The sequence below is a fragment of the Pagrus pagrus genome (assembly GCF_965226575.1).
Source record: "Pagrus pagrus genome assembly, chromosome: 1".
Lineage (NCBI taxonomy): Eukaryota > Metazoa > Chordata > Actinopteri > Spariformes > Sparidae > Pagrus > Pagrus pagrus.
Window position 1 is genome coordinate 10932654 of NC_140185.1, and position 21673 is coordinate 10954326.

The window sequence follows — 21673 nt, forward strand, 5'->3', positions numbered from 1 at the left end:
GAGACGGCTCATTACAGCGGTTAACGATCGTGTAAAGTGAGACAGGGCGGTCAGGTGGATGCTGTAAACTTCAGCCTCTGCTGTAATACAAACAGGAGTTGCCTGCATGTGGTTCAGTGGCCTTTGTTAACACAGGTGTTGCTTGGAAACTGAGACACTCCCAGTTTACTCATGTTACCAATGATAAACTTCTGCTATGTCAACATTTTGATCGTTAACTTTGTTTTGTGTGAAAAGACCAAAGTAGTTGATGTCTTAATGTTTGCCCATTTACATGACCTGCTAAAGGAATTTACCCATTTCAGTCATATATTTATGTACGTGTTGATCTATGCTCCATGTTGTTTATCTATATATACTTGTGCACCAAATAATTAAAGAAAAACTACAGTTTTCAAGTTTTTGAAGCACTCACAAAATGATTATGCCAAAAACATTGACTATTTATCATAGTACATATCATCATGCACTGTTATTGTCAGTATGGATCATGTTTGCTGTGTATAACTGTAGATAAATATCCTATACTCTGTACATAAAGTAGGTAAATATACATGTATGTGTACATATCTTATAATGTACATAATCCATCCCACCTTGTAAGCATATCCAATACTCCTTTGTTGCCTTGCACCTCTACTGCTCTTTGCAGTAATTGTACTTTTTTACAATTGTCTTGTGTATAGATTATTTGGTGTATTTAATAAATTATATATACACCTACTTTTAGCCACATTTACTGTACAGTTCTGTCCTGTATTATTCACCACCCTTAATTCTTTGACTTCATTTGTTCAGTTTTTGTTGTTCTCGTTTCCAATCTAATCCAGTTCCAGTCTTTTTATGTGTTGTAAACTAAGAGCAATGTAAACCAGTCATATTCCTTGTATGTGTACACATACTCGGCCAATAAAGCTGATTCTGTTTTTATTAAGTATTTTAGTTATATGTAATTTTATTGCACACGTTCAGTGTTTTAAGTATCACATTTAATGCAGTTTTTCTATCGTGCTGAGTCAGTTTGTATAAATTTAATAACTTGATGTGTGATTTATTAAAAAAGTCAGAACAACCAATTCAAAATGCATGACTTTTGTGAATAGTACTTACAGCTTTATCAAGCACATCATAGTTATGTAGGTTTTTTTTTTGCATGTAGTTTCTCTTAACTTTATATGTAATAACTGAATGAACAAATACAGTTTATGTTTATGTTTCTATTAATTTAATTAGACCAAGTTGTTCAACTTAGCATGATGGAAAAACTTTCCATTACATGTGACCCATTACATTGAGATTATATAATAGGGTCATATGGAAAATGTACAACTCGCTAAAATACTTAATAATTGTTTTGAGTGACTTTGATCATGTAAAAAATGAGCCATTTTAGACAGAACTATGTGTATTTGTTTTGTTGCAGTTTAACCCATGTGTGCACCGGCATTTGGTAACCGTAATGGTATTAAATAGGGAAGTGTAATGCAAACTATATGTATTTATGCACGTTATCTTATCTACATGACCATGAAAAGAATATCTCAGCTATTGTAAAAGTACGCCACCCAGTGTTGAAAAAGGACAGCAGCAGATTAAGGATACTACAGTGTGCAATCAGCTACATCTGACTTACGATCGCAAACTCTTCATACTTTATCATTTTTTGTTTTAATTCATTTGTTCATTCATTCATTCATTCAGCAACAATGACTAATGCAGTGAACATTAACTTTCCAGAGTGCATGAACATGAAGCGGTGAATAACAATGGGAAGCTGAGAGACACAAAAGATTAAATACTTTATTATAAACAAAAAACAGTGATCCAGTTCCTGATTTCTCTTGATGATTAAGATCAGAGACGTGGAAGATTTACCATAAACCTCCACACAGCCTCTTAACACTTGACAGAGAAAACGCAATTATTGGCAAATTTTAACTCACATCTCCCCCCAGTAACACACTGCAAATACTGAACATTACCCAAACCCGTCTGCATCATGATACTGTCAGTTAATGATATGAAGAAAGCTGAGTATAGAGTGTAAGGCTGAAACCATACGGAAGTCTTATTCAAAGTCAGTCACACTTTGATTGTCAGTTGCTTGCTCGCCACAACTAAGAGACATGCTAGAATACAATGTGTGTTAAAAGAGTCAATATCTAATTTTGTCTTTATTGATAATCTGCCTTACAACTATGGCTGCCCCCTAAGAGTCAAATAAACTGATGATGTGAAGAGTCTTAGTCGACCAAGTTTACATTAGTAGCTTGCTCGCAGAAAAGATCCTCACACCCCATTCAGGAGCTGGGTCCTGTCGTAAGCACCGCAAAGAAAGTAGAGGACGGTTGCAACACAGACCTGGCTAACTGCTGCTAACTGTAGCTCCTAGTAGCTCAGTTAGCCATTCAGCTAATCATGAGAAGTGTGGGATCAATAGGGGTCGAGACTGATGGAGACCAGTTATTTATCGACAGGGAATAAAGTGGCTTTCACTGGAGTGATTTAAAATTGCAGTGTCTGTGAGAATGTTAGTTGAAATCATTCAAACACTGATTAAAATTATCAACAGAATGTAAATAAATAACAAATTTCTTATAGCTTCTGTATACTGAAACCTGCATGCTAACCTGCCAGCCCCAGCCCATCCAGGTCCAAAGCTCCTGAGCTTAACACCAACATTTCGTGAGCTCCCAGTCTGGACTACAAGCTGCACAGATAACTGAGTTAACCAGTTACAGTATCTCCAGACTCCAAGGACAAATAAGACGGGTTCAGGTGGGGACAGGAAAGGCATGAAGCAGCAGTGGAGTGAGTTTGGAGTTAATTTGTAAGTATACATCCTCCATTGTGTCAAAAAATCTGTGAGTGTTTGTTTTAGTAAAATTGGAGGTAATTCCTATGTTTGAACAACGTCTAATGTTATACTGTTTTGAATAAATTAACACAACGTGCAGTCTCCTGTCTGGACATTATGTTACTGCTCGTTGTTAACATTGTCACTAACAGGCGACTTGCTTCGTTTTTGCCCCAAAAATATATTTCTTTAACTGATTAAATTATTAGCATAGACATGCAGTGAATAGCTGACTAATAGTTTGACCTAACGACTACTAAATAAAGACTCTGAAAATCTTTATTCAGGGGCAGCCCTACTTCCAACAGACTTTGGCTGAAGAATGTTAATGATTTAAGTGCAGGAGATGAGCTGAAACGTCTACAGAGAAACAACGATAAAGGTGTGTTGCCTCACTAATTCCAGTGGTGAGGAATACAGCTTAAATGCACTATGACCACAGTTGTTGTCATATGACATGAGGTACTGTTTTCATTTGCTGACATCCTCAGTAAAATAATAAAATAGGACACAGTCCTCACACCTAGTAACAAAAAGTTAAATTTAACATCTGATGACAAAACATCAGTCGTGATAAATCAACAGTGAAATACAAAAAAAGTTACCTGTTGGGATAGGCTTTAATGGTGAATTAAGAGCAAGATATTTTTCATTCTTCTCGGCTGAGACTTTAACATTCAAACTCCGATCTGAGAGCTTTGCAAGCATAAGAGCACAAGGTCCCTGGAGGCTGTAGTGATCCTTTAATTAGAAATTTGCATCTGCTGTTGTTCTACTGACTGTCCTTTGGCACCACTCTCTTTCCACTTAACACTGTATATTGTTGCTCCTGCTGTGGCACTGAGCTGCTACAGAGGTGCGACATCCTGCACTCTGTGTACCGTGTCGTCTGCCGTCTGGCTCCATGAGATGCACTGTGGAAGTCAATGTAGGAGTGAAGAGTCTCTGTCTTTAGGCGCTGGGCTGCTGGCAGTTAGCACAACTGCGTACCAGCCTCTGTCTGTGTGTCTGGACCTGCACTGTGCACCTGGTGAGACCATAGGTGTGGAGCAGCAGGTGGCGGGCCTTCGCCTGGACGTCCTCCCAGTTGTTAGCACTAGAGGGCGCTGTGAAAACAAACATGCATTTGAGTATAAATGAAGCAACACGCGAATGTCCCAATAGACTCTATTCCCAGCAGACGTTTTGACATGTCACAGCAGGAAAAACTGAGGCGTAATTAATCAAACTAATAAAGACTGTTTCAATTTAGTCAGGCCAGTTTCAGCTTACTCAGTGAAGTTTACTCTGGGACAAACTGAGCCTTCCCCATTGTCATTAGTTACACCTGTGCTTTCCTGCAAAGTCACAACAAGCTCGTTCAAGATGAACTGTACAGGAACTCACATCCTGTTAGATCTGATTTCTTTTTATATAGTGTTATCAGACCCATATGTACGTTTGTAAGCAGCTGTTTGAATTAAGACCGGGAACCTATTAAAATGCTATACAGGTGATCTGTGATTTCTGTTCATGGTTCACCCTCCATTTTATATGAATGTTCTGCTGTATATAAATGAGCAAAGCAGACATGTCCTTCTCAAACTACATAACTTAAAAACATTAAAATGAAAAACACAAAGGAAGAAATACAAGAACATGACTAGTTTTTTGATCTGTCAGATATTTTGACTGTCTGTAGTCTATTCCCTTCTACATACTATTTCTATACGGTACATACTACTTGTCTTAGTATTATGTTTCACATATTTAACCATTTTTTTTCTAACAGGAAATGACAAGATGTGAGCAAAGATACATGTCAATCAAACTGCTAGCCAATTCATGTGGTGTTGGGAGTAATCAAAAAATGATTTTCCAACTTGCAACATTCATGAATGTCCCCTCAGTTAGAGAGCGTGCAAAAATGTTGGTACACAACTTGCTGACTTGGACCTCATATGTGCAGAAACATGGTTGATAAAAGTAAATGTTTGTTTTTACTAATGCACACACTTTGGGATGTAAAATGATTAATAGTTAATCAATTAATTGCAGTCAACAATTTAAGCTGTTACAAATGTATGAACTGATGGGCACAAATGCATCAAAAAGTATCTTGTTCCAAACTACAAAATACTTGCTCAAATATACTGCACATCAAATTAAAATACAAAATGCTAATTACTAGAAAATGTAATTAATAATAATTTGTGAGTTAAAAAATTCAAAAGAAATTCTAAACAAACTGATATTATTACATTTTAGCCATTTAGTAGCCTCAATGAGGGTTGGATTTTATTGAATAACGACCGACAGGAGCTCCACAATTAAAATGAAGTCAATATTTTGTGTTAATTAGTTTATCATTCAAGTAACCGTGTGTTTACTTTATTTGTTCTTTCAACTCCTAATGAAGCCTACTCTTATTTTGCAACCTATTTCCTATACATAATTAATGATTAACCGATAATCAATTGTTAAGGCAGTCGACTATCAATTAAAACAAACTGCTTAAAATTTGCATCCATGCATATCAATTCTTTTCTCAAAAGTAATTTGCAATATGGTATTTGGTTGTAACTGTTAGTTGCTGATGCAGAGTGATGAAGAGGAGTTAGGAAAGTTTTGTATTGCATTACCCTCACAACAAGTCAGGTAAAGCTGTATTTCAGTGGTTTTAGGAAATGTGCTGGTGCACAAGTTATGAATACACAGTGCAAGTTTGAAAAGTCTCTGCCAATTAAACTTTTTAAGACATCAAAATGTTTTTGTTTTTATTCCGGGGTGCTCATAAAGTTCTTTAAGGTATATCTACTATTTATTTGAATTCATTCAATTTTCTTTGTGCATTTTATTGCAAAGAATAATGTTCATCAACAGCACACACACACATCTCAAAGAACTCACACACAATCAGAAAGAGAAGCAGCAGCAGCAGCAGTTTAGACAGACGTGTTGGCAGATCTAGCCTGCTGCTGCTTCACTTTTGTTTCCTGTAGGTTACACAACATGCATGCGCAGAACTGCTTTGACAATGACCAAACAACTTCTCAAAACAGCTGCTGAAGCAAAGACAGTGATAAGACAGTCATTGTTTGTTTTGTTTTTTTTAACATAGACGGTTCATAGACACTAAAGTTTGGTGAGAGATGAAAGGCAAATATATTCTGTGGTCCGATAAAATGGAAACTGAAGTCATGAGCAGTGCTGCAGCACGATATATTTGGCAGAAACAAGTCTCAGCACATCACCCATCTAACATCATCTCTACTGTGAAGCCTGAGGGTGGCAGAATCAATAAAAGAAAGATTCAATCCAAATGCAAGCAAATTCCAGAGATTTTCTGCTCTGACATTTATCACACTGCCAAATCAACAGTGGAAACTATCTACATCAAAGTGTTCAGGCCACAAGCAGCTGAGCCAGATCACTGACATGTTTCCCTCTGAAAATCTTTGGAACGCCTTGAAGATAGACGTTACTTGATACACTCCAAAATCCAGACGCACCAAGCCGCCAAAGCCAATAACACTTCAAGGTGTAATCGCAGCTTGGGGTATTTCTAAATGTTGACCTGTTTTAGGGGTAGGTGATCTGACAGTTTAGATTGTGCTCGATCTTGAAGACGTCCACAATCTTTTTTCCAGGTGAATCGTTGAAAATTGCTGTAATGTTCTTTTACTTCTGTTTACGAACTTCACTTAACATCACTGACAAGCAGATACACACTACATGAACATTGCTGATTGAATGAATTACTTAATGTGGCTGTTCCTTGGGTGACGTATTGTGATCAATGTTACACAACAGCGGCATCTCAATCTAACTCAGGCCCCTAGGCTAATCACATTGGGGCGCAGCAAGGCTATCAAACAAAGACAAAACAAAGACAAGATCATATGACGAAGCATATCTTGTCATCAGGTTCACCAGAACTACAAGAGGAAATATTGTAATCTAATCTTCCCCACAGAAAAAGTTTAGAAACTACTGGAGTAACTACTTTGGGTGTATAATTTTAGTGAAAGTATTGTTATTAATGATACACTTTGAAAAAAAATAATTAATTGATGAAATTGAAGGTAAGCTAATTAAGGCAGGACTTTTCTTCCTGGAAGTTATTGTATGCAAACATCTGATTGCTTCTATTGGGTGTACTGATGTCATGTTGCTACTCACTGAGCTGGAGATGCACCAGTGCTGCAGTCTTGTCAGCTGTCAGCGCCCACACATTGAGCTCGTCGACGGATTGGACATCTTCCAGCTTCAGGAGGTCCTCTCTGATTCGCCGAGTGTCCAGATGCCTGGGAACACCTGACACAGGAAGATGAAAGCAACATAATGCACCTACACCACTATAAACACTCTACAGAACATAATCTGACAAAGACTCACCCTCCAGCACGATGACTATAGTGTCTCGTATGATGCGGAATGTGGTGATGAGAACTAGAACGGAGAAGATGTAGGTACAGATGGGATCTGCCAACTTAAAATCCGGCTGTGAAGTCAAAGAGTTACATCAGATCAACTAAAATCCATTTTCTTTCTACATTTATTGATGTATAACTACTTTCTTCAATTCAATCAGTCAAGCACCTAATGTATGCTCACATAATATAGTATATGAAAATAACTGTTAAATTATATCAGCTCAAAGAGATTTAAAGTTTTCTGAACAATGATTCTAAATACTAAACTTTAATGAAAAAAAGTAAACCATGTTAACAATTGTGGACAATAATTGTTTAAAAAGGCAGGGTACCTTGAAGCGGACAACGTAAGCAGCTATGAGCACCCCGACACTCTGGAGAAGGTCTCCCAAAGCGTGGATGAAGGCAGCTCTAACAGCCAGGCTGCCGTGTTGCCTCTGCTGCTGACCAGATCCACCTGAATGTGAATGTGAGGCAGCTGCAGAGCCGTGAGAGTGTCCATGACCGTGGCTGTGGCCGTGGCCGTGGAGGTGACCACCTTGGTTTAACAGGAAACCCATTCTGAGACACAAGAAAACAAAGAAGGGATTTAATTTAATTAACATTAGATAGATTGTGTCCAATTTTAGACGATACTTTGGATTGAACTGATATTCTAGCCTCAGGTATTCGTTCATCGTTGTCATGTCGCTGCATTGTAAAATCCTCACAGTTTTCTCTAAACAGAAACATTTCCCCCACTTACATGAGGTTGACAGCCACTCCCACAGCTGCAGTGATGAGCATGACGTCTCCATCTATGTTGAAGTCTTGGTGTACCGTCCTCTGCACCGCCTCATAGACCAGAACAGCCGTCAGAATGTAGATGAGCAACACGCTGAGGACTGCCGATACTACCTCTACGACAGGAAATCACAAATCAGACGTGCATACAAAACATATCCAGAACAATAACAACGGCTCACAAAAGCTGTGAGAAAAACCTGATTTCCAAAGGCAGGTTAAGACAAGACAAATGTGCCTAAATATCTATCTATATCAACAACTGCACTATCAAATTGATCTCCAACTATTCTGAGTCCAGCTTCTTAAATGTGAATATTTTCTGGTTTCTGTCCTCCTCTATGACAGTAAACTGAATATCTTTGTGTTGTAGACAAAATAAGACATTTAAGGATCTTATCTTGGCCTTTGGGAACCACTGATATCAATTTTTTACCATTTTATGACACATTGTATGTCAAACAACATCAATTAATCAAGAAAAATAATCAACAGATTAATTGACAATGAAAGAAATCTTTGATTGTAGCCCTATTAGATTTGATTTAATCAATCGTATCAAACAATTATTTGAATAATCCACTCTGTTAAAATGTAATAATTATTAACCATACTTTAAGACATCCGACTGCTCCTTTTTGAGAAGGTCTAAAGACATTTCAATCACCTATTTATCCATAAGAACTAATAGAAAGTCTCTATGCTACATGCCGTTTGTGATCAAGTATATTTTGTGTTTATGACTACTGTCCTGCCCTTAGTTATCTCAAGTTAGTCCTTGATGAAAATAAAACAAAAGTCAAATCCTTAGATATAGATTACATTAAGTCACAGAGCATATCTTCACTCTGACTGGGTTTAACACTGAGAGAGGGTTAGCATACAAATCTCTCTGCATCTGGCCTGTTGGGAAATTGCTTCACATTTAAACATCACATAGAAATCCCTTGTGGTGAACTAAAAAGGACGCTGTGCTTCTCATACAGACAACTGACGTGAAGAAAGAGAATTGTAAAGCAGTTTTTTCTTTGTTACTGTATCATAGAGATGTTGTCTCCACTCTGAGGACCATAGTTTCATTAACTATTTTAGGTATTTAATGCATTATTTACTAATCCCTTGCTGGAAAGTTTTTAATCTAATATATTATATTAACTCTGGTACTGTGGCCCACACTGAACCCCCTGCAGTGACTGGCAGTTACTTATTGAACCACGTGCTAGGTCTGATCTAGCAAAGACTGGTTTTAGCTGTCCTCTACAGCAGTGGTCCTCAAACTTTTTCATGTCAGGGACCCCTGAACTGACACAGATTAGACGGAGGGCCCCAATTTGATGAGATTTTGTCTCAGCTGTTACATGTTTAATTACAGAAAGTGTTTGAAACACATAACCAAAATACTCATACATGTTTTTATTGTGTTACTTATGGATAGAGTTATAGTGAAAAGGAATAACTGTGAGCCATTGCCTTGTTTATTGACTATTTTTCCATCCTCATAATGACTCTCTCTGTCCCAGTTATTTGTTTTTTCTTCTTTAATATTCTACTCTGTGTAAATAAGGGTCTGCTGTGTGGCAGTTGGCCTCTTACAGGGAAGTTTTGAAAGAACCAACTGCTGTAGAAACAAAAATCGTAAACGAAGATGTCTGACAATAAAATCAATAAATAAAAGCCATTTTTTTCTATATCTGAGTTTGAATAATAAGTGCTCATCTCCATGAATTATTTCAGACATTTGGCTACAGTGTAGCATTCAGTTAAAAATCACGAGATGTACTAACTAAACAGTATTTTGTAGACATTTACATTTCACCAAACACTGTAAAAGGTAAATTTCGCTGGTGGAATCTAGACACACAGCCCACATTGAGACATGGGTCTAAATTTAACAGCTACTGGCAGAAATTTATATGATCTGCTTGTGTATCCTATCTGGAATTTGATCCATTTTGAACACTGCTGAACACACACTTTCCTCTTTGAACATGATTCATCTGCAACAAAGCAAGACGCGTTGTATCCGTTTACCTCACACATGTCAAAAGGAGTGGAGAGAAAAGGGGTAGTGGAAAGAGGAAGTAAGGCATCTGCAATCAGACACTCACCGAGGCGATGCAGTCCGAAGGTGAATCTCTTGGTGGGCGGTTTGGTGGAGAGCCAGAGGGCCAGCAGAGAAAACAAAATGCCCACCACATCTGCTAGCATGTGCACAGCGTCAGTCATAATGGCTAAGCTGTTTGACAAGTAACCACCTGAAAATGAAAGACAGTGTGAACAATTAAAGTTACGTTTGCTGAGAACTATCTGAGCTATTTGCACATGCACAATTTTAGAGATATGAAGTTTATATAGGTGCGGCTCCACGCAGATATAAATCAACATTGACAGAACTGAACATGGTTAGATTTCTAGATATGATGTGAGACGACATGATGCTCTTTGGAGCCACAGGTATATTGAACGTTTTCTGTTTGTTTGGGATAGTTCACTTGATGACAGTGCCATAAAACAGCATATAATTTAATGTTCCTCTAGGAGAATGAAATCTAGTTTTTAAAAAGTGGTGAACAGTCACACACTTTCAGCAAACAATCAAAGTAGCTATGTTCCAGTCACCACTTCTCCATTAGAAAACATGGCTCATGAAGAAAACAAAGGCCCTCTATCTCATGTGGAAAACACTGAAAATGATGAGCACATGCTGACCTAATGGTTTTCAAAACAGCCAGTGCATAATACAGGCATTTGTTTCTGCCATGTATTTTTTTTTTTGGTATAACAATTTATAACCAGAAAAGGTTATATCCAAAGATTAGTAAACACTTCAGTACTTCACAAAGGTAAATCAATAATCTAGCAAAGGCAAGTCAGCAGGACAGGCTTTTAGAGTTCCTTCAGCTGAAGTTAAAATGAGGGCTGGACATGTCTAATCAATAAAAAGGACTTCTGGCTGCTTTCCTTTCCATTTCAACAAAAACTGCAGTGACTATGATCTTGATGTAAAGCTGGGAGCAACAGCCTGATACAACAACCCTGAAACAAAAAATGGCTGCACGATACTGGATCTTTTTCTAATAAGTATATTGTGATACGAAATGATGCAGGAATATTTAAAGGATAACTTAAAAAGCTCTATTTGGAAATAATTATTATTCTAAAACGATTGGGGTGATTTTTTAGGGGGGGTGCATTTTATCAAACAAGTAAAGTAGGCTCTGCTTTGTTTGATAAATTGGTCAAGCAAAATAGAGTGGTTAGTTATGAGTCCTAACTTCTGGTTTTTGGATTTCTGATCCAGTTAGCATTTTTGCATATCAAGTTCCCTCATCTCAAAGATCTTAGAATTGCTTTTCGGTTAAATGCCTGAAATAGGGTCTGTGGTTACCACAGGCTCGAGATATTTACATGTTTTGTTCTACGTCATAAAATTTGTGACCAAAGTGTAGTCTGTTTATAGCCTAACATTAGCTTTTTACTTCTAGCAATTTCATTTCTGCTTCGAAAATCACAAAAGTGGTGTTTATCTGTGAAGATTATCTTGTTGAACAAAACATGTCGGTATCATAAACTTGTGTTTGCCACAGAGATTATTTTGGCACTAATCCAAATCCAATTAAAAAATCCCATAGGCTTTTTGTAGAGGGAAACCAGGGTGATGCCAACTTTTCGGGTTGGCCTCCAAAATACGTCATCCCAACATCCCAACAACACTCTAAGATTGTGATTGGTGGTTCCCATGCATCCAAAAACCGTTCAACCAGACAACATTACGGAAAGTCAGACAGACTTTGCTCATAGATAAGTCATCACCACCTCTGAGGCAAAAGTGTGTGAATATATTGTATTGCGATTGTATCGTGTCATCCTGGGTTTGAGTCATTCAAACTAAAAAAAAAAAAATCAGACATCTGTATCTTAGATTTATCCATCTATCACAATACAACGGAGGTGATTTGTGGTGCTCAGTACACCAAGGAAGTACATGTCAAACATAAGCCACACTCACAGCAACTCTGCTAAATTTTCCTAAAGGTTAAGGTTTTATGATGTTGGTGGAGGTAGTCTTTGTTTCAGGCAAGGTCAGCTACCTAATCAAACATTGCTGGAAACTATGGCTGCAGGATATTGTCAAAAGCAATCATGTTGTTTTAATTTGTCCTAATGATTGCTATATGATTCAAGATTACCGTAAATGTTCATTTTTTGCAGCAAAACTTTAATTTTTACGGGGAAAAAAACAAAAGCAGGATGACTGGACATTTGTTGGGGTCTCTACCAAACCAACATGTTTTCAAAACCCTGATCTGCATCCATACTGACATACCACTTGGGGTATGTACGGTCATATTTCATTATAATCTTTGTAAACCAAACCTTTACAGGATGCTTTACAATTAATTTTTTGCAACTTATTTGACTGCTGATGTGAAACTAAATGTCTCTTCTGTTCTTTCATTTTAAGGTACTGGCATTATTCAGTTGTGTTTATCTGAACAACCTGTCACAACAAACACATATTAAATGTAGGGCTGCAACTTATGATTATTTTTATTATCAATTAATGATTTAGACTAACATTAACTATCAAATCAAAGCAGCAAATCCTCACATTTAGAAGCTGGAGCCAGCATTCAACATCAAAATATTTGGCGTTCATTTTCTTTCAATCGACTAATCATTCACATTCATCTTCAACCTCTCTTTGACAGGTCAGCCATAAAGTTTCCTGCAATAATTGACAACTCACTGACGGACCAGCAGTGATGAAATAATGTATTCAAGGGAAACTCTACTTAAAAGTGTGTTTACAGGTCCGAGGGAGTACTACTGCATATGTGGCAAAGTGGTATAAAGAGTTTGGTGGCTCCAAATGAAGCTGCATTACATTTGATATATTGCCTCCAGTGTTGTCACTCAGTGGCTAAGTTGCATTATATCCTGCCTGTGTGTGTTCATGTTGCTGATGCAGAGGCGCTGGTGTGCAGCATTACTCCCCAACACCTGTAAACACACTTTAATGTGTATTATTAAAGTTTAAACAAAACTATGTAGTGTCAGGATCATTCTGCACACACTTACCTATAATTTCACCCGTCATGAAAAGGAAATACAGCACAGCTGCCATAACAAGCCTCTTCATCACCCTCTTGTGCTTGATCTTCTCCCTCTTCTTGGAGCAGCTGTCACAGGGGTCCATGTTTAATCCCGGGCTGCCCAGGCTGGAGGAGGACTCGAGCAAGGAGTCGTCATCATCCGCCATCACCAGCGTGTTCACGGCCACCCCGTTGGACGGAGCTCCGGCAGAGTAGTCCGACATCTCTCCGGAGACCACGACCTTCAGCTTGTTGAACTTGGGCGTCTCATCCTCCACCAGCTCGTCGGAGAAGTCGAAGGGCGCCGTGTCGCTCAGGTCCCAGTCGTCCCGCTCCCTCCTGAAGGCGGACCGCACCTTGCTCAAAAAGTTCCCACCTGACATCTTTAATAATATCCAGGTGTATCCAGGTGTGTTCTGCCTTTAGTTTACTGCCTTCTGGTGGGAATCATTCGCATTCTCTGCAGCGAGGTAGGGCTGAAAACTTGCATTTCTACTCCATTTTAGCACCTGGAGGAGAGCGGCGAGAAAGGAGACCGGAGAGAGAGAGCATCGTTTCACGTCAGGACAGCTCGGCAAATTCAACAACGAGAGCTCAACAAACCTGTTCATGTCACTGTCAAGTCGGTGACCGGATGTGTTAAATGTACATCCCTGTGTCACTCACGTCCTCGCATGAGCTGATAAACTTTGAGCTCAACAGCCCTCTTAAAAAACATCCTTGGCTAAACAGTAACAAGCTAGCTAGTAAAGGTTAGCTATCTTGTCAGTTATCAGTTCGCGACAGACAGTCCTTGTAGTGTGGTAGTTTGTGTAAAAAATAACAAGCAGCCCTTACCTGTAGATGTAGTTTTCAGTTGTACAAACTTAGCTGTTTTTTAAGGAGATACTGACATGGTAATACTGGTGTAAACATCAGAGTCGCAGCTCTACCTCCGCACTCGGAAGTAGCACTAGCAAGTTTGGGTGCACCAACAGTCACATGACGCAGGAGTCACATGACGTTTGTTAGACGCAGCAACAAAAATCCTGCGGTTGATTCTTCAGCCTTCGGTCAACATCAATCTTCTCACCTACAGCCCAGGGTTAATAGACAGTCAAACAGGTAAGAAGATGGTGCTGACTGAGGTGAAGTGTTTATAGACAGTGGAGCAGCTAATGCGAATGTGTCATGATGAAGATACACATCATGAAGCAGCTCAACAAGCTAGCTAAATACTTCCTCAACAGTTAGATGCTCGGTATTCAGATAAGCTAACGTCATGACAAAGAGATTTCACTGATGATTTCCATCAGATAAAGCTGTGGAGTCACTGTGCCTGATTATTTGGTGTCTCTTCTCAGGTTATAAAAGCAGTCTGGGTCGACAGAGTGGTTGCAGATGGAGGTAGAGGAGATGGAAGATGAAGGACCTTCATCCCAGAGTGAAGAAACACACAGTGAAGGTATGTGATGCTGTCCACACCTGTCAGGCCTACACTGACCAGGCCTCCTGAAGTTAAAGGAACAGTTCACCCAAAAGTGAAAATGAAGTCATTATGTACTCATCATGCTGATGGAAAGTCAGGGGAAGTTTTGTTAGTCAACCAAATATTTATAGAGCTCCTAAACAACGGAAGTAGATGGGGACTTGTTTTAAAATGTCCAAATCAGTCAATTTTTTTTTATATAAAATGGCTCCAAACAGCTTGTTTGGTGTAATCCAAGTCTACAGAAGCCCAAAGATCCCAAATTAATTTGAAAAAAAAAAATTACACCTGAGATGCTTGGTCGACCCGCTTCAGACCAAGGATGTTACATTGAAATCTGGACACAGACGTTGGAGGCAGAGCCCCCGTCATTCCTATGACAGCTGTTCAGTCACGTTTTGAAGCCAAAAAAGCTGGACTTCAGTGTTATGGGGCCCACGGAGTGTGCGCACTAGAGTTGTGTAGCAGTGACGTATTGTTGTAGGCTAACCCAGAGGTAAGCATCGCTCTGGTTCCCTTGTCAAAAAGCTGATGGGGATTTTTCCATTGGAATTTGGAATATCCCCAAAAATAACCTCTGTGGCAAATAAAAGTACATGATACTAACACGTTTTGTTCAGCAAGATAATCTTCACAGATGAATGACTGTTGTTTTTTTAAAGTGTAAGTTAAATTGCTAAAAAGTGAAAAGCTAATCTTAGGCTATAAACAGACTACATCACGGTCACGACTTAAACGTCACCACCACTAAGCGTCTTACTTCACAATTACTAGACACGTTTTCTATAAACTGATCTCGATATACAAGTTGTAAAGTTAGAGTTAAAATAGTCTGTAACTAAAGTTGGCTTGTAAAGACGGACTAGTGAGTAGATGAGTCTCCGTGTTCGCTGTGATCAGGTATAATGTCCATGATAACATCTGTTGTCGTATTTAGCCACTTGTTAGCAACCGCTTTATAATTAAATTGTGGGACATTTAATGATGTATTTTTTGTCGTAGAACAAAACCTGTAAATTTCTTAAGCCTGTGGTAATCACAGACCTTATTCCTTCATTTAACTGAAAAAACAATTCAAAAACCTCATGGATTTTGAGACGAGGGAACCGGATGTGCCAAAATGCTAACTGATTTCTGCGTTTTGGGACCACAAACTCCACCACTCTGCAGAGACTTCCGCCGACTGAGCTGGCTAACTTCCGGTTTGTCGCCCGGCTAATTTGAATAGAAATAAAATAATTGAATCTTGTGGCTCTTCTAGACTTTCCCAATTTTATTGGACCGAATGGCTCAAATTATGAATCAGACAAGTCATTTTGCGGGGTTTGTGACTCAAAAAAAAAGATTAAGAAAGGGTGTAAATAACATCTTCTCAAATTAGTTTGGAGACTAGGATTACACCGGACGAGATATCGGAGCCATATTTTGCTTTGTGGGGGGTTGTTTTTATTAAAACAAGTCCCCATCTACTTCAGTTGTTTAGCAGAATGCTGCAAAGCTGTTTTGCTGTGAAGCTCCAGAAAAGTTTTGTGGACTACGAAACTTCACTTGATTTTCCGTCAAGGACTGAATTTTGATTTTTGGGTAAACTAGAATTAGTTTAGTTGAATGAAAATTAATTTAAGTTAAATTAGTTGAATCCAGACCTAGTTTGTGCCTGTCATCGGGCAGCTCATGCATCCTCATTCACTTGTGGGTGACCGTTACTAGCTTGTGAGGGTGAGGGAGACTGTGAACATCAAAAAGATGTTTCTGGTTGAATATTATGCATACACTTTGTTTTATATGTCTGTTTAACCTTTTGTACATAGTAGTATTAATCAAATCTGAGCGACACACATTTTCCATTGTTAAAATCAAAGCAACAGCAGAGGCTGAATCATCCTGACCTTTAGTCCCTTCTGTAATGCTGTTTTAGTCAAAGTAGGAGAGAACAGGGGAGTCAGAAACGTTCTCTGAATTCTGAGTCGTCTGGAACAGAAGGTAAGCCCAGCTCCAATAAACAGTTGATCCAGCACTTCCATAATGCTAGTCAAAAACATCTTTGTTTACGCTGTGTTATATCATATAAGAATTATCATGATTACCAGTTCCTGACTTGTGAATAGCATTTATGTCGACATCCAGGCCATGATTATGACTAAGAATGTTCTCTGAAAGCTCTGATTATAATCTACTTAGAAACCTAGAAATTCAGAAGTACCTGAAAACCAAACAAGCATGAATCCCTCACATTAACCCAAGTGTGTTCATCAAACCCAAATATAATGCATAATGTGTTATATTTTCATTACGACCAAGTCTGCAGTCATTCAACTGGTTAAACATGGAAATCTTTCTCATCTCTACTGTCTCTCCGATATGACATGAAAGCAGCATTAGACCCTCCCTGATGTATTAATTCTCATCTTTCAAAATTTTAGTTCCTGTTTTCATGAGGTTGAACGCAGTCTTTCCTGGATAGTTTCTAGTTTTGGATTGCTGAAGCATCAAACTGTGACTGCAGCAGGTTAGACCAGAGTTTCAGAACTGCAAAGATGAGATGTAAGATTAGATGAGATTTAAGGTCTTCCAGGTCACGTATACAGACATATGCAGTACATTATGCACGATTCAACAAATTAGTTGAACAAATGCAAGGCAAAACTTCTCTTCTTGCATACTTATTATGCTGTCATTGTCCAGTGATTATCTTGAAAATGAATAAATGAAATATGGAATGTACAATGTTTTCAGTGCAGCTTTCAGCCCTTTTCAATTTAAAAGATGTGACATTACTTAAAACGACGCAATCTTACATCTCAAGTGTCAGAATAAAGTCGCCTGTGAAGTTTGTGAAGCTAAAATCACAATCAGTAAATTGGAAAATTGGTTTCTTCGTTGAAGGGACTTTGGTGACACAATAATAAATGCTTTGCACATTTCTTTTGTTCTTGAATATTTGACAGATCTCCAGCTGGCACAGCTGGACTCACAGCGTCTGGAGAGCTCAGCCCCTGTAGAGAATGTGTTTGTGGATAAGAAAGCAGTGGTCAAACTCACAGATGGATTACTCTCTCACTACCTACCAGATCTACAGAACTCTAAACGAGCCCTTCAAGAGCTCACGTGAGTATTTCCCAGCTTATTGTTTTATCACACACTTAACCTTTACACCCGACGGTCTTCAGCAAAGTTAACACTTGATAGCAATACTTTCTAATACACTTGTTGTTTTTCATCCAGTCTATCTGAGGTAAGACTGCAAGATAAAAGCAAGAAAAACACAGGGCAAGTTTATGACCATGTAATATAAATATGCCTGTATATTGTCTTTTGACATGTCTTTTAAATATTTTAATATAATTAGAAAGAAAGCAGTGAAAAGCTAGTCTTGCACAAGAACATATAAAACAGTGAAGGAAAGGAAAAAAACTGAAAAAGCATAAAAGGTCTCCTGTAACACCAATTTGTAACACGATAGCCTCATACTTCCACCAATTTACTGGAAAAAATATCAATGGATTTATGCTTAATTATGCTTGTACTATAATTGCTGTAAACGAAATTATAAAACTCTGCTGTGCACATTATAGGGTTAATTGGTGTTCAGACAAATAAAAAAGAAATATGAGGAGCATGTTTTGAAACAAGCTGTCTTTGCCTGCACAGCATCAGTTATGTGATACAAACACAGATAGCAGTATACACTAAACAAACAGGTGGCGCAGATAATCATCTTCAAGCAGAACTGGATGGATGGGTTGACCAGCTGCTTTAATGCTGGTAGCACTGAGTGTGTTTTGTTATAACTATTGACCTGTTAATCATTCAATACATGTCCTTTGAAATATGAGTAATGTTTTGATGACATTTACGTATATCTTTCTCTCCATTTTTGTCTCAAACAGACAAAATCAGCTGGTGTTGTTGGACACACTGGACCAAGAAGTCACCAAGTTCAGAGAATGTAACACTTTACTAGACCTGAATTCACTGGTATGTTTAGCCTGAGTTATAATCCCATTTGTGCTCGTGTTGCTCTTGTTTGCAGTAACGACTTCTAATCCTGTTTGTTGTCTTTAGTTTACAGAGGCTAAGGTTTACCACAATAAACTGGTGAATATAAGGAAAGAGATGATTATGCTTCACGAAAAGACAACTAAACTAAAGGTATCTCCGATCTCAGTCAGATTAACAATGTGTTTTATTGGCATATGGAGCGACTATTGGTGGATGGGTGCAAATACGCAGATTAAATGTTGACTTTTGTTTTCTGTCAGAAAAGAGCTTTGAGGCTGCAGCAACAGAAGCAGAAGGAGGAGCTGGAGAAGGAGCACCAACGAGAGAAGGAGCTCGAGAGAGAGAGGCAGCTCATCGCCAAACCTGCGAAAAGAACGTAGGATTCCCCAACTCTGCTGTATCAATGGAACATACAGGTGGTTTTGCATGTCTTGGCCTATTTATTACATATCAACTATACGGTGCATTACTGCTGCTGACCATTTTCCAAAGTGCAAGTTTTTTTTTAAGATTTTTTAATTTACGGCCCATTTTTCTACTTTTATTTTGTTAGAATACAGTAGAGAATCACAGTCAGGGCAAGAAGAGGGAGATGAGATGCAGCCTCCGACCAGGCACGCTGTGGTCACATCATAGACTTTGCCTCAACGTCCTGGGCTTTTTACATCTTTGAATGCATTTCCCTGCCATCCAGGCATTATCATCAATCCATTACGAAGAATATCGACATGTATTTGAATATTTTAGGGATGAACAATCCATCATTAGCGATCTGCCAGAGAAGAAGAACAAGCGCAGCACGCTGTTGTTGCAGTGTGGAAAAATGATTGCAGTTTACAGAACAAGTTCTGTAAGGGTTCAGGGAGGAGGGAAAAAGTCTGCAAGTTTCAGCCCAACTGATCTTATTAGAGCTATGGAGTATTATATCATCCATCTTTGCTCACCACATCTCAGCCTTTATTATGCTCTGATGTGCATAAACTACAGGTCAGGAACTTTTTTTAAAAATACAAAAATGTGTCAGTAAAATGTTATCAGTATCCGCCATGAGAACTAGGTAATTATTGGTGTCCACGGAAATAAATCCATATCGTGCATCTCTGCTATTTTTGTCCAACTTAAATTATTATTAGGTGATATTGCAGTCGAAGGTGCTCATTAATGTGACAGGTTTGCACCCAAGTGTTGCGCAATACCCCAGTTAAGATAAAACAATAAAAGAAGAGCTGTTTTTTACAATGCTTTATAGCCTGCTCAGCAGTTTTCATAGTACAGACCAGTATAATTGTAATTGTGTAACTTGAGTCAAAGTTTACCACCCGTTAGCTATTGAACACTTCTTTGGTCGTCTGCTTCTACAATCAAATGTGTTGCAAGAAATGGTTTGAAGTTGCTGGAACACGATTGAGATTGGATTTAAACATACTTATGATTCAGCTTTGTTTCCAACAGTACAACAGAAAACTGTTGATGTCTGCTATGTCATTTCAAGTATTTTCTGCAGAACATGCTTGACTTTGGCCGTATGAGTTGTTACAGCAAGTTGGTAGCTTGACTCCTGTTGTTTCTTAACTCGACACTCACCCATCATTATATCGACCCTGCAGTAGGAAACAAAGAAGAACAAGCTAGAACTTTTCAATTTAAAGCATTAAAAAACAATCTTGAATTGAGAGAATTTGAAAAAATAGATCTATTTAAAAATGCTTTGGAAAATGGTCACTTATAGATAGTTTATGTGATTCTTAGCAAATGGGCTTCAACTTGCAAAAGCTCTGGTATGATCCTTTATGTCCGACATTTGCCAAGATGCCCACAAACCAAAGACATGGACTGAATCATCAAATGCTGGTACTTCTATCAACCTCTGGTGACACACGAAATGAACTGGAACAAAGAAACTTTTGACAATGAGCAGGAGGAGAATCAATGCGTTTGCTGTCTTTTGTTTAAGATAAAGTGTTAATATATGTTGTTGTTGTTGGGCTTTGTGCCCAGTTAGTATTGAATGTTATTAAAAAACAAAAGGTATGTTGTATAAAATCAGATAGGTCTGCACTAAACTTAACTGACTGTATTTCTGGTGTCCAGATTTTATGAGAATGGATGATAAGATGTACCAAACTTCGCCCCCATCATACAGAGCCATCTGTCAATTTGTTTAACAGACCTTTCAAAAGGCTTCTATGCACTACTGGATCTCCACTGTTTGTATTATTAATAATAAAAGCGACACAAACTGATTTGTAGTAAAATTACGTGTGTTTATTTTTTCTGGATTTAGTTAAACGTCTTCTAAGTTTTGTTACTTTTGTTATGGTTGCATACTTTTTATATTATAATGTAAAAATGGGCTTTCAAGAGTTTGCGCATGTGTACTTGTGGGTGTAAACTTGATCTTTTCAGGCCCCACGTGCTCAATGATTGATGAGCTGCATTAAGTGTCTCAGTCCACCAGGTGTCGGCACAGACCAGTGTTCATTTCACCAAATCTGTGATGAGCAAGCGTGCTCACTGGAGTCTGGAGGGCCGGTTTCCTTTCCTTGCACCAACTGATGTTACTGATTAGCACAGCTACAGTCAGAGAGAAATATCTAATAAGTGAGTTCAGCCTGTGTAATATTTGGATTTAGTCTCTCTTCCATGAACCACACACAACTGAACTATCAGAATGTAATATTTCATGATCCCCTTTCTCGCCTGTTTTTTTATTACATCCACCTGATCAGGGACAGATTACTAGATCATGTTGGATCTCAGTTGAACATAGTTAAATTCATTGTATGTAATTTCTGCCACAAAGGTTCTCTCAATCAGAACAATAAAAACAAAAAACATAGTTCGATGGTGTGGTGATGTAGTGAAGTAGTGTTGGATCATGGGAGTTGTCCACCTCATTTGGTCCAGACTTTCAGACTTTTCAGCTTGACCTTGACCAAAATTTCAGGTGTGAAGCCTCCCCTGGAGTATGGTCCGCACCAAACAGCCAAACCTTGGTCTGACCGAAAGCGTGGTCTTGGTCCAGATCAAACAGAACCATTTGGTAAGATAA

The 21673-nt window shown here is 38.4% G+C and overlaps 2 protein-coding genes across 4 annotated transcripts; one reads left to right on the forward strand and one right to left on the reverse strand.

Moving 5' to 3' along the window:
* Positions 1 to 1786: 1786 nt before the first annotated feature.
* Positions 1787 to 13534, reverse strand: slc30a4 (solute carrier family 30 member 4; the record flags this gene model as incomplete). The annotated part of the gene is made up of 7 exons (XM_084354132.1): positions 1787 to 3963; positions 7019 to 7153; positions 7235 to 7340; positions 7605 to 7833; positions 8018 to 8171; positions 10164 to 10310; positions 13138 to 13534. 7 exons carry the CDS (start codon positions 13532 to 13534, stop codon positions 3809 to 3811), a joined length of 1323 nt encoding a protein of 440 aa, XP_084210258.1. The 3' UTR covers positions 1787 to 3808.
* Positions 13435 to 20864, forward strand: bloc1s6 (biogenesis of lysosomal organelles complex-1, subunit 6, pallidin). Of its 3 annotated transcripts, none has more exons than XM_084354144.1 (7): positions 13435 to 13560; positions 13658 to 13796; positions 14495 to 14595; positions 17568 to 17727; positions 18510 to 18597; positions 18685 to 18771; positions 18882 to 20864. In XM_084354144.1, exons 3-7 carry the CDS (start codon positions 14532 to 14534, stop codon positions 18999 to 19001), a joined length of 519 nt encoding a protein of 172 aa, XP_084210270.1. In that variant the 5' UTR covers positions 13435 to 13560; positions 13658 to 13796; positions 14495 to 14531; the 3' UTR covers positions 19002 to 20864. The 3 variants fall into 3 exon arrangements, with proteins under 3 accessions (XP_084210270.1, XP_084210269.1, XP_084210268.1); XM_084354143.1 differs by lacking the exons at positions 13435 to 13560; positions 13658 to 13796 and adding an exon at positions 14130 to 14255 and having other exon boundaries at positions 18882 to 19037; positions 19175 to 20864; XM_084354142.1 differs by lacking the exons at positions 13435 to 13560; positions 13658 to 13796 and adding an exon at positions 14130 to 14255.
* The last annotated feature ends 809 nt before the right edge of the window (positions 20865 to 21673 follow it).